Source organism: Lissotriton vulgaris, chromosome 11 (assembly GCF_964263255.1).
Source record: "Lissotriton vulgaris chromosome 11, aLisVul1.2, whole genome shotgun sequence".
NCBI lineage: Eukaryota > Metazoa > Chordata > Amphibia > Caudata > Salamandridae > Lissotriton > Lissotriton vulgaris.
Genome location: NC_141699.1, coordinates 670,837,453 through 670,854,915, shown reverse-complemented (window position 1 = coordinate 670,854,915; position 17,463 = coordinate 670,837,453). Strand labels below are relative to the sequence as shown.

At 47.7% G+C, this 17,463-nt stretch overlaps 1 protein-coding gene across 1 annotated transcript in view; it reads right to left on the bottom strand.

The window, feature by feature from the left end:
- Positions 1–17,463, bottom strand: part of MAK16 (MAK16 homolog) — a 109,916-nt gene that overhangs the window by 55,604 nt on the left and 36,849 nt on the right. Inside the window, exon 4 of the mRNA XM_086943770.1 lies at positions 6,963–7,027. Coding sequence (XP_086799896.1) covers positions 6,963–7,027 — 65 coding nt within the window. The remainder of the gene's footprint in view (positions 1–6,962; positions 7,028–17,463) is intronic.

Genomic DNA, 17,463 nt, shown 5'->3' with positions numbered 1-17,463 from the left:
GACGTAGTCCTTCAGGCAATCCAGGTGACTGCTGAAGGGGGGGGGGGAGGGGGGGTGGCAGCGAGAGGGGGGGGGGGGGGATGAGGGATGGGCCCGATGGAGTTCCAGTTGATGTTTATAAATCCGAACCAGAACTATTGGGACCTATTTTAACTAGAGTGTTTAATTCAGCTGCAATGGATAAAACTCCACAAACATGGGGCAAGTCTATTATTGTCCCAATCTATAACAAGCATTTGCAATGCAATAGGTCTTGCAATTATGCAAGTTTAAGCTATTGCCATTGTAAATGACAATGTGTATTATTTAGGTTTTAAAAACAAAAAACATCAATAAAAGGCATTGTGATTTACATTGCCAATAGCTCAAACTTGTGTAAATGCGAGACTCATTGCATTGCAAATGGTAGGTATCACGGACAACAGAAGGGAGGGAATGGGTGGGTGGTGGGGTAAAGAAGGCACGGACAACAGGAGGGAGGGGGGTAAAGAAGGCATGGAGGGGAGTAAAGAAGGCACCAACAACTTGTTGTAAAGTGGTGTAAAGTGCTGCACACACAGTGTTACGGGAGGATGTGCTGTATACACAGGGTACCAGGAGGAAGTGCTGCACACACAGGGGACCAGGAGGAAGTGCTGCACACACAGGGTACCAGGAGGAAGTGCTGCACACACAGGGTACCGGGAGAAAGTGCTGCACACACAGGGTAACAGCCAACACGGAGATTCATACAGAGTATAGACAGGGTAACAGCCAACAGGGAGATTCATACAGAGCATAGGCAAAGAGAGCTGCACACAGAGTACCGGAAGTGCACGCACACAGGCGGTGAGGTAGAAGCAGCGAATTTCTAAAAAATATATTTTTGAAAGCACTGTAGGCATTTAAACTAAATCTTTGTGCACACTCTGTGACAGCCTATTTACATTGTGTGCAACCTAACTTATACTGTGTGTAATAAAAAAAATTAGAGTGATTACTTATTCACAGGGCTTTTTGTCATTTATTCCGACTTTAAGCACTATAAATACACCTTCCTATTTCCCCAGTACACCGAGTAGCATTAAAATCAGAGGGCTACTAATTAAAGTGATTGCATCAACCAAGAAAATGCATTTGCACAAATAAATGTAACTTGTATTTATTTTTTTAATTAAGACATGCACCTTATATTTTAAATGGAAGTATCTGTAGGTGAAAGGCCAACGAAAAAGTTGCAGAAACTTCTGCTCCAGTTAGCCCCAGTCTCTGATCTCGTCCCCAGATTCACTGACCACCCCCTTACCCATCCCATACTTTTCTTTTTGCACTTCCACCGCTGTCCGGGTTAGAGGTCCTCCGGCTCAGGTGTCCAGTTTGCCCCCCTTTTCAATAATTATACGTAAAACGTATATCTAAGACGTGTGTCTGTGTACTGAACACTTCCGTGGTTTTTGTTTGTTTTTAAAGTTGGAGGTGAACAACCCGGCAATAAAAGTAAACGTGCATTTCAGATTCGATGAGAGCGTGACCTCGCATGAGGCTACAGGCAGAACATTGCTGTGAGTGCTTCCCTGAAAATAGCTGGAACTGTTCTGCCCCACACAGTAAACAATCCTTACATTGCATACATATTTCTGACTATTATTGTGCAGGCAGAACTAAAAGCGAGTTGTAACCGGGGGAGTTGTTTACACCGTAAAGCAGAGGTCGCTCCTTGATAGGCAAAGGAGTGAGACATCTGGACAGTGCAATGAACCCCAATAAAAAAGTGCACAAGAACGGGAGGTTGACTAGACACATCCTGATTTGGGAACATAAAAGTAGGAGGCGGCGGCGGTGGCGGCAGCAGAGTCCAAACACAACAGAAGAGCAGACCAGCTTAGTGCAGATGAAGAAGTGCAATAAAGAACAAGCAGGAGTAAACAATAAACAAGGGCCACACTGCTGTGAAAGGGACAGCGCTAATTGGAAACAGATGGCACCCTGCGCGCCGCTGCTGCTCACTCCCGCAAGCCTGAGGCTGTGTTTTCTAAAAGTCTGGAGTGATTCCAAGAGGCCCTCTCCTAGAGCAACGCATGCGCGCTAGGCTCGACCTAAAAAAGGGGATAAAACTGACCCTTAAAATTACAACCTGATCTACTGCTTAGATACCTCCTTAAAAGTTATGAGTCGGGTCCTACTTAAAAGGCTGGCGGAATGGGCTGAGGACAACCATATTTTAACGCATGTACAGTACGGGTTCAGGAAACGCCTGGAGACAGTGGAACAATATCTTAAGTTAGAGCTACTCATCGGCAAATACACTAGGGCAAAGACGGGTACTTTATATCTATGTTTTGCCTATTTGAGCAGTGCCTTTGATTTAGTTAACCGTAATATACTGTGGCAAACTTTGACCGACTTGGGAGCGCCCCAGGCGATCATCAGTTTTCTTTCCCATCTGTATGAAAAACAAACTAGTGTGGTCCGCTTTGGCCCGCACCAGGCCGAATGTACTACTAAATTTAAAGCGGGGCGGGGTACACGTCAAGGATGCGTGTTAGCCCCAATTTTATTCTCCCTTTTTATTAATGAGGTTGATACACATTTATAAAAAATACAGGCTGATGCACCAAGGGTGGATGGTAGTCCGATACCCGTACTACTTTATGCGGACGACGTAGTACTATTGGCCCGGACCCCAGTAGGCCCGCAAAGATTGATGGATGGTTTTTCGGATTTTATAAAACAACGGAGGAAGGTAATTAACAAACTAAAATCATTTACTATGGTATGTGGGCCCAAAATAAATCTTGTAAAACCTTTTCTATAGACAGTACCCCAATATGTACAGTAAACTTTATCCTACCTTGGTATACTATTTTCAGGTAATGGTACCTGGTCTCAACACATTATAAACACAAGAGCTAAAATGAGCACAGTTAACCATGAGATTTTTAGGTCTCGCGACCTATCAATGCGCGCAAGCGCATTGAGCGGAGCGAGAATTCATGTCGTCAAAATCCTCTTCAAACCAAGGGCTTTCAGCCCGCGGTTTTCTTTAAGTTCACGTGAATCACGTGATTAAATAAGCACGCGCATCGGCAGCATTTCTCCTGCACAAGGCTCGCAAAAGGCTCTCCTCCCTCCCCACATCAAAGGCATCAATCACCCTCCCACAGGCTTCCCCAGCGCTGCCCGCCCCCTGCTTCACGACCAGGCCATCTGTTCCCTGCCAGACCTCTCACACCTCCGTCACAGCATGCCTGTCCGTCTTATTTTTAGGTCTCGCCTTCTCTTCTCTCTGCTCTCCCCTCAGGCGCCGTGACATACTTCAAAGGCTCATCACTTCACACGGCTGCAGGCCGTGCAACCAGAGCACTTCAGTTGGTGCGCAGCCCCCCTCCCAGCACTGCCTTGTTACTCTCGGCAGCCGTGACTCCCTAAACACTTTTTATATTTAATTAGCAGCAGCAGCATTTCATATAATGTGTTTCCAGCCTGAGATATTCGTCGCTTTTTGATCCTCGCGCCTTTTCCCTTTCAGTTTGAAGGCTCGAGGTCTCCTTCACGCTTCACTACTCACAGCGTATTTATTTTACATTAGAGACTCGTGCTGCTCTTCGTGCTGCTCTTCGCGCTCCACTGCACGCAGAATATTTACATTTGGTTGGCAGGCTCGTGTTTGTTGGCAAGTTTGTGTTTCTGTCAGCGCCCTGCCTTTTAGCTGATGCATTTTCACACGAAATGGCTTGTACGTCATGGGACACGCGCCTTTTGATTCCCATTTTTTTTCTACCATGAGCACAGAGGAGGTTAAAATATTCCCCTTTCCCTCTCTGTGTGCTGCCTTAATACACTGAGGCAAGAGAGGGTCTGGATTTTACATGCGGCTTTCTTTGTAATGCGATCCGAATACATTATGCTTTGTTTCATTTGCAACATGCACTGGCGAGCCATGGGCATGTTGCAGCTCTCGAGTTATGTAACTGCTGCTTTCAAGCTTGTGAACAGAAGCAGCTCGGTTGCAAGGTAAATAATAATTCAACTCCCCACACACACACCCCCCAACACACACAACCTCCCGACAAACACAACCCCCCCACACACGCAACCCCACACACACACGCAACCCCACACACACGCAACCCCACACACACACAACACCACTCACCCAAGCAACACCACTCACCCAAGCAACACCACTCACATCCACGCAGTGCCACTTTCACCCACGCAGTGCCACTTTCAGACACGCAACGCCACTCACACCCACGCAAGCCCACTATCACCCAAGCAACACCACACTCACCCACGCAACGCCACTTACCCAAGCAACACCACTCACACACGCAACGCAACTCACTCACGCAACACCACTCACAGACACGACGCGCCACTCATCCACGCAACGCCACTCATCCACGCAACGCCACTCATCCACGCAACGCCACTCATCCACGCAACGCCACTCACACATGCAACGCCACTCACCCACGCCACTCACCCACGCAGCGCCACTCACCCACGCAACGCCACTCACCCACGCAACGCCACTCACCCACGCAACGCCACTCACACACGCAACGCCACTCACCCACGCAACGCCACTCACCCATGCAACGCCACTCACCCACGCAACGCCACTCACCCACGCAACGCCACTCACCCACGCAACAACACTCACACATGCAACGCCACTCACTCAAAGCCACTCACACCCACGCAGTGCCACTTTCACCCACAATGTGCAGTGCACAATAGGTCTTGCAGTAGGAAAGTTGGAGCTATTGGTTTTGTAAATGACAAAGCCCTTTATGTTTTTAAAATGAAAACAAAAATAAAAGGCATTGTTATTTGCAATTGTAATAGCTTCAACTTTCCTACTGCGAGACCTATTGGCAACGCCAGTGCTGGTTAAATTTGCAGCTAAACTGGGTAATCAACCAATTAAGGAGATGGTAACCATCTACAAAGCTAAAGGAGTAAGTACTGCCACATACGGGTCAGGACTTTGGGGCAACACAAATAGTGTGGTCCTGTAAACTGAAGAAAATTGCTTCTTGCCATTGCGGTCTTTACCATCATCAGTATCAAATACTATTGTACATCACGAGGTGGGGTTGCAATTTTTGGGGGGCATATTGGGGGCTGGTCCATTGTTACTATGGGCATCAATATGGAGACGTCAAAAGACTGTCTTCACCAGGTCTATTATCTCAGATTGTTTGAACTTGGATGATGCTCTGAAAATCCCTTGGCTGTCTTATATTAATAGCACATGGGGAATCTGTTTAAAATGTCTGTACAGTTGGACCCTAGGAATACACTATCACAAAGAAAGAGATTAAGGATTCCTTTCTGATTTCAAAACAGAATCTCAGAGCAAAATCGGATCAGAGTAAACCCACTGTGGTTTTATATAAATCTTTTATACAAGAAGAGGGAGTTAATAGTTATTTATTTCATGTGACCCACGCACAGCACCGATTTGTTTTACTGAGGCGGAGATGCGGTATTGTACATTACTGTGTTGCTGTCCCAAAAATAAAGTTACGCCCCCCCAGACACGACAGTTTGTGAGTGTGACAGCAAGAGTAAACAAAGCTTGTTGCACTTTTTATTATTCTGTAAATTTTATTTTAATTTAAATGTTTTTATCTGAAGCCCCTGTTTGTTAATCATGGAATTAGGTCTCATAAAAGTGCAATGAAATTTCTTGTAACTGTAGAGGACCCATTGACGAGTTATAATACTGCTCTGTTCATTTTAAAATAGATTAACGCAAGGAAAATCATTGTGTTATAATCCATAAATAAATAATTTTAAGGATGGCATCTTTTAATGTGCAAACACTTATTGTATTATATTGTGTGTGCTTTTATGGCTGTTTTGTTTTAATTAGCCGAACAAAGATTATTGACTTGACTCAGTGGAGGTCCCCCGGATTCCACTATTGAATCAGTGAGGGCCCACAGAAGTGATCAGGTTGAGAACTGATGCCTCATACCATTTCCTTTCTATTCTCTGTATAACTGTAAAATCTAACCACGCCTTACACCCTTCTCCAACCTTAAGAGACGCTCCAGTCATCAGTAAGAAGGCCCACTGAAACGGGAGACTACATGACCTTAAACCCTCTCTCCAACAATAAAGTTATTCGTTTTGAGATACACACTTTATCTAGCCTCCACATACGGAGACTTCAAAATACCTACATAAAGCAAGCTGGCTAAAACGTCGACAAAGGGCCCCTTGCCAGGATATTTTAAATTAGCATAAATAAACTCATCGTCACTTACCTTTGCAGACCATCTCTCTTTCAAGTAGCCCATACACCAATAATCTATAACTCTGATATTCCTGAACCAACAAGTTCAGGGCCATGTCAGTGCTGGTGCCTCTCCATGTTAACATCCACCCATATCTCAGGAAATATGATCTGCCCAAAGAATCTTCCAATTGACCCTCAAACTGCATAACTCACAAACCTCTGCCATGTCCCTCTGGCTCCCTCTCACACCTCTTCGTGAAGCGAAATTAATGCAACAATATCAGCCCTTGAGCTAAATATACAGTGCATTATGAAGCTAAGTAGACCCATCTGAGTAGATCCGGTTTTGTCTTACTCAATATATACTATAAAACTTATCACAAATCATTAAAGTGCCTTGTATAGTTCGCTTATAGTAACCCTCTGTCCAAATTGTGAGATTGCAATGCTTGACAAATACACAAAATGTTTCTCTACAAAAACCCAAAGTGGAGTGGTACTGTCCTGCAATATCAGTTGTCATAATCCTCATATTCAATTTTTTTTTACTGCAGCACTATGAAAAGTATTTTTTTACTTCCTTGAGCAATGAAGAAAACATGCCTGCCACACCGACTTGATCAGGAGAACAGCTGGTCACTCTTTTAAAGCAGATGGAGCAATCCTGCACTTTATAACAGTTCTACTGTGATAAGGGTACCAAATGACAAGACTGCTTGAAACTCACCCGCTCCCACATGCGTCCCGGAAAAGCTGCTCTTTCAATCACTTTCATGTACAAGTAGCACAGACCTAAAGGAAGGAGAACATAATTAATACAAGAAGTAGGTCAACAGATTCTCCAGGTGAAATGCCATGAATTCCCACAGTACACAAAAAGGAACACACATGTTGCAATATGTTACATTAAAGTGACATGGTCTTTAAATTTAAGAGTATGCTTTCCTCAGTGTACCAAAAAGCATACTTCTACCTATAAAGAAAACAGAAATAGCAGCATATGGCTAAATATTGGGAAGAGAATAGTGATGGTCATTTTTTTTTACCTTTGAAGTTAAAGAAAGGCTTTTGCCCGTACTGTCAGAAACAGTTACAAAAATGTCCATATGTATTACAATAACAAAATTTGGAGGAGATATCTGAAGGAAAAGAAGTGGAATATGAGGTGATAAAAACGGCACGCCAAATAGTAGCTAGCGGTGGTATAAATTTTGGCCTTAATTAAAGTTGCCATATTTTAATAATATCAACTTTTTATAAACTGAAGGAAGATGTAGACATGTACCATGCTTTAGAAAACAGATGTCATTTTAATATAACCCTATTCGGTTGTACTCATGTCATCGGCCTCGGAAGGAAAGACTTTTTATGGCCCCTTCCATGATTCAAATCTGTGAACTCAGATTTCTGCAGCAGATTTAATAACACGTTGACCATTTTCATCTCTTCTTCTGGGAATATATATCAGTAAACAAGGGGGAGGGGTGGGTGATACAGTTGCTAGTTCCTTGTAAACCGGAGTTCTGTATCATAGGGTATTCACAGATAGTCAGAAACATTAGAATTATCCCATCTACACATGGGAGCCCACAACACTTCCTACCATACATATGAACATTACAATAAATTGAATAAAAAATATATCATTCATTGCCACCTATCCAAAGTTGAGTTTACCAAAATCTGGGTAGCTTGTGTTGTTGTTTTATTTTAAATGAAATCTAATCAAGAAATGTATTAAATAAAACAACCTTTTAATGAACATGGAAACTTCAGCAGATTATGTCTGCAAGGTCAATCTTCAGAATCAATGTCAGAAATACTATGGAATGTATTTATTCCAGTGACGAAGGTATCTGCTCAACAAATGATGTGATGCTACTCCAACTGACGCACAATCCAACTGCAAGGCATGGGTGGATGTACATAATTCCGAATAACATGCTGTACATGTGCACACTACAAGACTGTTGGGAAGATCAGTGGACTCAGAAGCAGACTCTCAGGGCAATCAAATTCTTCTACTCCATGAATCCTTACAGTCTCCAACATCGTGGAACTTTCGCTGCAGCCTCCTTTATGGAGCGAATTCCCATCAGGATCCCTGAAGACAGACAACAGTAATGGATGCACTGTTGACTGTAGGGTAATGCACTGAGGGAATCGAACAGTACAGACGTCTGGTCAAATAAGCCGACAACTTGTCAATGTTTTGGAGCACAAGGCAGTTTTCAGGCCCATCAAATCATTCTCTAACAGGCAAAATACTAATTCAAACAGACAATAGAAGCACAATGAGTTACTTCAATAGACTAGGGGGAACTAAGTATATGATTTTGTTAAGAGAAACACAAAGTGGTTAGCTCCAGGAGGTATGACCACTGGAGAATGCATCTGCAAGGGAACAAGATTGGTTAAAAGGATGCTCTAAGCAGACTATACGAAGGAAACCACAATTGTAATCTAAACCAGTGGTTCCCAAATTTTTTTGACCCGTGGCTCCCTTGACCTAATTGGCAGTTGGACGTGGCTCCCCACCATGTTTTTTACCCGCGCACCGGGGTGCCGCGGCCCACCCTTTGGGAACCACTGGTCTACATGAAGATCAAAGCCTAGACGTGATGAAGGATTCAGAGAGTAGCCATCACTGTCATAAAACTTTATTTGCAACCACTCTGCCTTGCACCCTTCTCCCCTCTGCCTTGCACCCTTCTCTATCTTGCACCCTTCTCCTCTCTGCCTTGCAACCTTCTCCCCTCCGCCTTGCACCCTTCTCCCCTCTGCCTTGCACCCTTCTCCTCTCTGCCTTTCACCCTTCTCCTCTCTGCCTTGCACCCTTCTCCTCTCTGCCTTGCACCCTTCTCCCCTCCGCCTTGCACCCTTCTCCTCTCTGCCTTGCACCCTTCTCCCCTCTGCCTTGCACCCTTCTCCTCTCCGCCTTGTACCCTTCTCCCCTCTGCCTTGCACCCTTCTCCCCTCTGCCTTGCACCCTTCTCCTCTCTGCCTTGTACCCTTCTCCCCTCTGCCTTCCACCCTTCTCCCCTCTGCCTTGCACCCTTCTCTACCTTGCACCCTTCTCCTCTCTGCCTTGCACCCTTCTCCCCTCCGCCTTGCACCCTTCTCCCCTCCGCCTTGCACCCTTCTCCTCTTTGCCTTGCACCCTTCTCCCCTCTGCCTTGCACCCTTCTCCCCTCAGCCTTGCACCCTTCTCCCCGCCGCCTTGCACCCTTCTCCCCGCCGCCTTGCACCCTTCTCCCCGCCGCCTTGCACCCTTCTCCCCGCCGCCTTGCACCCTTCTCCCCGCCGCCTTGCACCCTTCTCCTCTCTGCCTTGCACCCTTCTTCCCTCTGCCTTGCACCCTTCTCCCCTCCGCCTTGCACCCTTCTCCCCTCTGCCTTGCACCCTTCTCCCCTCCGCCTTGCACCCTTCTCCTCTCTGCCTTGCACCCTTCTCCTCTCCGCCTTGCACCCTTCTCCTCTCTGCCTTGCACCCTTCTCCCCTCCGCCTTGCACCCTTCTCCCCTTCGTCTTGCACCCTTCTCCTCTCTGCCTTGCACCCTTCTCCCCTACGCCTTGCACCCTTCTCTCTGCCTTGCACCCTTCTCCCCTCTGCCTTGCACCCTTCTCCCCCCTGCCTTGTACCCTTCTCCCCTCTGCCTTGTACCCTTCTCCCCTCTGCCTTGCACCCTTCTCCCCTCTGCCTTGCACCCTTCTCCCCTCTGCCTTGCACCCTTCTCCCCTCCGCCTTGCACCCTTCTCCTCTCTGCCTTGCACCCTTCTCCCCTCTGCCTTGCACCCTTCTCCTCTCCGCCTTGTACCCTTCTCCCCTCTGCCTTGCACCCTTCTCCTCTCTGCCTTGTACCCTTCTCCCCTCTGCCTTGCACCCTTCTCCCCTCTGCCTTGCACCCTTCTCCCCTCTGCCTTGCACCCTTCTCCCCTCTGTCTTGCACCCTTCTCCCCTCTGCCTTGCACCCTTCTCCCCTCCGCCTTGCACCCTTCTCCCCTCCGCCTTGCACCCTTCTCCCCTCCGCCTTGCACCCTTCTCCCCTCCGCCTTGCACCCTTCTCCTCTCTGCCTTGCACCCTTCTCCTCTCTGCCTTGCACCCTTCTCCCCTCTGCCTTGCACCCTTCTCCCCTTCGTCTTGCACCCTTCTCCTCTCTGCCTTGCACCCTTCTCCCCTACGCCCTGCACCCTTCTCCTCTCTGTCTTGCACCCTTCTTCCCTCTGCCTTGCACCCTTCTCGGCTACTCCCTTTCACCCTTCCCACCCAATGGAGGGGGCTGCCACCTGGAACATTGGCACCATTTCAAAAACATGATGGACTCCCCGTGCCTAAAAATGAATGTGTCCGTTTGTAATGCAACTGGCGCTAATGTAAAGCGCTCTGATGCCTTCCGGTGAGTTTGCGCTATATAAAACTGCAAAAAAATACTTGGTAGGGGGACTTGTGCTACTTTTGGGGAGCACCTAATCAGATGACGTAGTAAAATTACAAAGAGCACGGCGCAAGAGGCTTTTCACATCAGCATAAATTCGTAAACAGCCTCTGACCCCGCACCCACCCACCAAATGCTCTCCACCAGGCATCTGACCCACTACCCACCCAACGCTCTCCACCAGGCATCTGACCCACTACCCACCCAACACTCTCCACCTGGCCTCTGACCCTGCCTGCTTCTATGTGGGATAAAGGCGATCCTATGGACTCCCCAGACAACCCCTTGTGGAAAACCAACATTAACGGCTAAATTACAACAAAAATGAAAATGAAGTAACAATTTATTCTTAACAAAATGCTCTCTCTCTGTGAACATGGGAAAATGTGTAGTCCCTACTTGTGAGATGTCTTTTCACTACATGCATTCCCCCACTGAGGCAGTAAAAATAAAATAAAAAGTGTGAAATATCGAATAGGCAGAGTGGGGACACATGGGATACTGGAATCAGTCAACAAAACAACAAACCCTCAAACCTTCCTTAACCAGTTCCAAAGGAACGTAAATGCGCTTTTGAAGACCTGTGAAAAACGTATGTGTTAAGACGCCAGAAACAGCAGCTGGAGCTGCAGCAGCCCAGACACAGGCCGGAGGACAGAGGAGAGATGGGAGAGGCAGGGGTGTTAAATTCCTTTTAGCCCCTACAAGCTGATCACATGTATCAGGAGGCAGTTACAGGGTCATCATTATGCATAGCGCTGTCGCGCGCTAATGGCCCTGTTAATCACAGAGGAGAATTTCCTTTGTCCCCCTCCCCCCCACTCTTGTCCACCCGTGTGCACTCCAAACTCTGGGGGATATATCCCCCTCGTCCCCCACACTTCCTACGCCCATGTCTTGGGGTCTGTGATTACACCCCAGGCGCCCCGGTCGCTTCAGTGTTATTTACGATTTCCTTCCGGAAGTCCTGTGTGCACAGCTCTGTAATTTACCCTGAATGAATTGCAGCTCCAGAGCCAGCTATCGGCCTCCGACCGCCACTAAACCCTGGTGCTTCCCAGGGCTGTCCAGCCACACCCCCATTCACAGACCTCTCTGCCCTCCCAAGACTGCGGGGCAATGTCTGGCATGTGTGAGGCTTTCTTCGTCATTCACACATTGAATCCACATCCTGCGCCGCGGCGCCCCTGGCTTCTAATCACGGCGCACCAGGGCGCCGCGGCGCACACTTTGGGAACCACTGATCTAAACGATGACTTTCTAAGAGACATCTTTACTGATTGGGGCATCCCGCAAACAGATATATTTGAAACGGCAGACAACACAAAATATCAAGACTTTGCATCCAGTTACTCATAACCAGGGTGCTTAGGAATTGCCCGTATGATGAAGTGGTCAAATCGTTTTCTGAACATATCTCCCTAGACTGTTCTAATCCCTACCACTCTACGATTCAGGCAAAAGCCAAGATGATCCTGATTGCAACATTGATCCCGACTTCACGTGAATGACCAAAGCAGCGGTTGTACACCAACCCACTTCATCTGCCAGGAAAACATCACACGAGACTGCTATGGAAAAAAGGGAGAACGTACAAGGTGTTTTAGAATTACCCACGCCCGAGACAGGGTGTGTACTCGCCCAATTTGTATTTGCTTTATATATACTAATGCAGTGGAGTGGGCCTTGGTGGCTCTATCCCAGATGTCTCCTGTATCAAATCTTCTCCTGTCCCGATACTCCGCTATGCAGACGATGCAGTGCTTTTGGCCCAAACTGGTAATGTACTGCATTGTCTCACAGAGGAATATGTAAAATGTATTAATAATTTGGACATGAAAATAAATCAAATTAAGTCATTTGTACTTGTGACGGGTACGACTTTAACAAAACACCCCACTTGGTCTATCGAAGGCAGAAATCTTGAGACTGTGGACTCATTTAAGTTTCTTGAGATTATTTTTAATAGGAAAAGCACATGGTTAGATATGGTGACTGACCAATAGAGGAAGCGTAATGGAAAAAAGCATTGGAGGGTTGTTTATATTTATAATGAAACTTGGTTCAAAGCCACTAAATGTTTTGGGCCAGCCGTCTGGGGTTTTCGGGAAACGACCTTAACAACACAGTCAAAACACCGCAATACATTTACATTGCTGCTTTTACATCGCAAGTCGTTACAACAACTAAAACTGGAGGGTGCTCTAGACTATGGAATAGTGTGATTTACTAGTCCAACACCTTCCCTACTGAACGTAGGCTGGAGTTGGAATAGTAAATCATACTATTCCTAAGTCCAGCTCCCTACAGCGCAAGTCTCTTACAAGGAATCTAACAACCACAAGTAACTGGATTGTACACTTACCTGACTGCTGATGTCTGGAGCCTGCTGAGAGTCCCGCGGTCATCCAGGAAGCTGTGATCATCGGATGAGCCTGTATTGTATGGAGTCGCCCCCACCTTCATCAGACTGCCTTTGGCCATCAGTGGAGACCGCGACGGATGGCTGGAGCATGCTGAGGATCTTGTTTTTCACCTGGGAAGCCATCGCCTGGAATCTTCCCCACCCTCACCTGACTGCAGCGGGACATCGATTAGCCCGAGATTGAGGGCTGGTGCCTGCTGGGAGTGTCTGCCGGAGAGCTGCTCTGGCCATCGGAGGTGTCTGGTTTGTCTACGGTCCCCCCCACCGGACTGCCTTGGACTGCAGTCACCCTCACCGCACTGCCGAGGACTGTGTCTGCGCCAGAGTGATCGCGCCGTTGCCCGGGTTAAGCGGCTGATGTGGAGCCCTGGGGCAGACTGGGCAGCTCTTTACGGAGCGATCTTTGGTTACACGCGGCAACTGTTGGGATCCTGACCTGTTCCCCTGGATGGTGCACGGCTCTCCGCAGTGCCTCACGGAGCGTCCTGAAGCTGCACGTGACGGCTGCTATCGAGGCGGGCTGAGCTCCCCACCTGACGTGTCCCCCTGGTTGGCCCTCGGCTGCACGCCGCCTACACCGATGATCCTGATCCTTGAGACACGGATCTTCCCAATGCTCATGCATCCGCTCCTGGTCTTCTCTTCGCGGCTCGCCCGAGGCCCCCCTGCTGCTACCATGCCCTTCGTGAGCAGACCCGCAGATCGTCGCAGAAGACGTTACTCACATCGACCCCTCGGTGATTGAAATGAACTGCAGATAACACCAGCGCATTTGATGCACAGGACTGTGGCAAGGCACTGCTTCTGCACCGCTTTTAATTTTTAGAATATTAACAATTTACCCCCTGAGACATGTTACCCAAAATGGCTGGGGTCATAAAATTGCAACAACAAATCGCCTCCATTTTTTACCAGACCCTCACAAAGCTAAAAACTTAGCCTGGCACTGTGACCCTCAAAATAGACATAGGACTCCCCACTCCGCAAGCTAGAAACTGGACTTCCTCGGTCTGCCCTGGATCAGAAAGTGAAATTGGTCTCAAAACATAATAACAAAAAAAAGGACTGTAATACTTTTCTCTTTCTCCCCAACTTGGCGGCCATATTAGACTAGTCAATCATCTTTACTTTACCTAGCCTCAGGAAGCGGCCTGGTCACTTTCTCCTCTCCTTCATGCCCACTTTTTAGTCTAACCACCCACACCATACTCGCACCTACCATAGCGCTTTATCTACACCTACCCACACAACCTCCTTCACCTACCTACACCTCTATTGCCATCATGGAACCCACGGGCAAGCACACCTAAAATTAATTACCCCCCGAGCTCTCCAAAAAAACTGCTAAACGTTTTAAACAACTTCCTGAAGTCCCACCCTGAAACCCCGTTTGTAGACACCTACTTCTCACTAAACAATGGAGCCAAGAGCACTGATATCATCTTATACACTATACGTAGAGCACAATGGAGAAAAGTGTTCCTCACCTTACTCGCTATCTCCGCCACCAGGAAATCCGCCCATGGTTTAACACTGTCCACCACTCCATCCCAACTCTTCCCATCTAGAGCAACCATCACTATCTACAACAACGACATTATCTTAATTCAATCCACAGACCGGAACCTTGACCTATTCGACAACCTGTTCCCCACTTTCATAGAATATATCTCCAAACCTCAGACTCCAATCCATCTGGCCTCCAATCCTAACAACCTTGACTCCACAGCGCCTCATACCACTAACACTCACCTCCCCCCTCCCCCAGTACTCTTCTCCATCACCCACCCGCTACAGTCACCTCACATCCCTCAATCACAGCTGTAGATCACTCTTCTTACATCCTCCCCACCCCCACCCCCTCTACCCCCCAACATAACCCTCCCCTCCCACTTCCAACTAGACTTTCAGAACACCCCACCTCCCTTAACTGCACTCCCCCTCCCCACAACAGGACCATCTCCCATCCCATCTCCCCCCACCCATTCCCAGTCCCCACTACCTCACCTGCACCCCAGCCACCCCTAGCCCTCTCTATCCATCAACTTCTCCCCCCCATTCTCAGTCCCCACTACCTCACCGGCACCCTAGACACCACTAGCCCTCACTCATCCTTCAACTTCTCCCCCCCACTCTTAGTCCCCACTACCTCACCTACACCTCCGCAACCCCCAGCCTACACTCATCCCACAACTCCCCTCCACCTCCTAATTCAACCACACCCCTAACACCCTACCTATCTACCCTTTCGAACACCAACCCACTCACTAATACCACCAACCCCTGCAATAACACCACACCTCCGCCCCCCACTCCAGTAACCTAGACACTTATTCACCTTCAGTGCCCATCCCCAACTCTATTCCCAATCACATGCTGGATATGATTATGTCCACCCTCCTCCAAGTCAAAGAGGATCTCCACACCCTCAAAGAGTTACTCTTCACACAACCCAGACACCCCCTACCCACCACCACTTCCCCCCCCCTAACAAATCCCCCACCCATCCTACTCACCCTCTCACACAAAACTTCCCACACTGGACCGCAATCCCCGCTTGCAATCCCACCAACCGCTCCCGACGCACTATCAATCCACTTTCAGACCACGACATACGCATCCTCCTCCGCTCATATGGCCCAGTTCCCCAAAACTACTTAACCATCACACACCTCTCCATCCCCACGATTCACCCTAACCCCCTTAGGCACCCCACACAAAACAACAGAGGCTCTGTCCAAATAACCTTAAAAAAGTCCCCCTCACTCTAGAACACTCTACCACCCTCCACACCCCCAGGCTCAAATGCATACTTCTCAACTGCAGGTCAGCCCCTAGACACTCCTCCGACATCGCTGATCTCATCAAAACACTGGACCTTGATCTTACCATTCTGACTGAAACCTGGTTTACTGAATCTTCTTCACCTATCATGGATATTCTAGTCCCCCCCCCCCCCCCCCCCCCCCAACTACCACATCATTAGACTTGACAGGTCTGGCAAGACAGGCGGTGGAATCGCATGTATTTATAGGAGCAACCTCTCAGTTACTAGAGTCACCTCCTCCTCTCTTACCTCCTGTGAATACATCTGCCTCGATGTCATCCGCGAGAGCAAACCTGTATGCTCTCTACACGTCATCTACCACCCACCTGGGGACAACCTCATCTTCACCCAACAACTCATGGACACAATCTCAACCAATTCCGGTCGGCAAAACACTCAAATTTTCCTTGGTGACTTCAATCTCCATTGGAACGATCACAATGACGCGGTGGTAAATAGTCTCAAAAACGACCTCAATGCTCTTGACCTCACCCAAATCTTCAACAGCCCGACCCATGATAAAGGCTCTATCCTCGACCTTATCAACTCCAAAGAGAACTCTACCCAACTTGAGTCAATCCAACCCTGTGACTGGTCAGACCACCACATTATCACATTCTTCATCAATGAAAAAAAGTTAAATTTAACCTGGTTCAACCCACCAAATCCAAGGTCTGGAAAAGAGACCTGAAGAAACTCAACCCAAACTCGTTACCTTCCCACAGCTGCAATCTCCTCCTTCCCCCTACCGGCGCTTCTGACGTTCAATCTTTGACCGACCACTACCTCAACTCTATGACTTCAATAATCAATGAGGTCGCCCCCTTGCAACTGAAAAGAGTCTCCACTAAGAACTCCAACCCATGGTATGATGGTAGACTCAACGAAGAGAGACGGGCCATGCGAATGGCAGAGCGCACCTGGAGATCAGCCCCTTCGGCACTGCACCGTAAAACTCTAAAGAAAAAGAGAAACGCCTACTTCAGGAAAATCAAGCGCACAAAATCAGATTTCTTCAGCCTCCAGCTCGACCAAGCAAAAAACCGACCAAGAAAACTGTTTGAACTAATCAATACACAATCCAAGGAACAACCCCAACTATCACATTGCACAATAGGTGTTATACCATCCTGTGAAGAATCCTCTGTTTTCTTTAATCTAATGACTGATAGCATAAGGAATGACGTAAGCCTTTACTCCAACCCCCACAGCATAACACCCACTGAACCAAAAAACAATGCTGCATTGTCATCCTTTGACACCTACTCGGAAGAAACAATTGACAAACTGCTCAACACATTGAAACCTTCTAATCACCTCACAGACCCCCTTCCTGCTAACGCTGTAAAGGACTTCATCCCATTACTCCTCCCACTCTGGACCAAAATTATCAACAGTTCACTTCAACAAGGATTCATCCCAGACTCCCTCAAAATTGGACAAGTCACACCTATACTCAAGAAACCAACAGCTGACCCTACTGACCTAAACAATTAACGTCCTATTACCAACATTCCCACCCTTGCCAAACTGTTGGAAA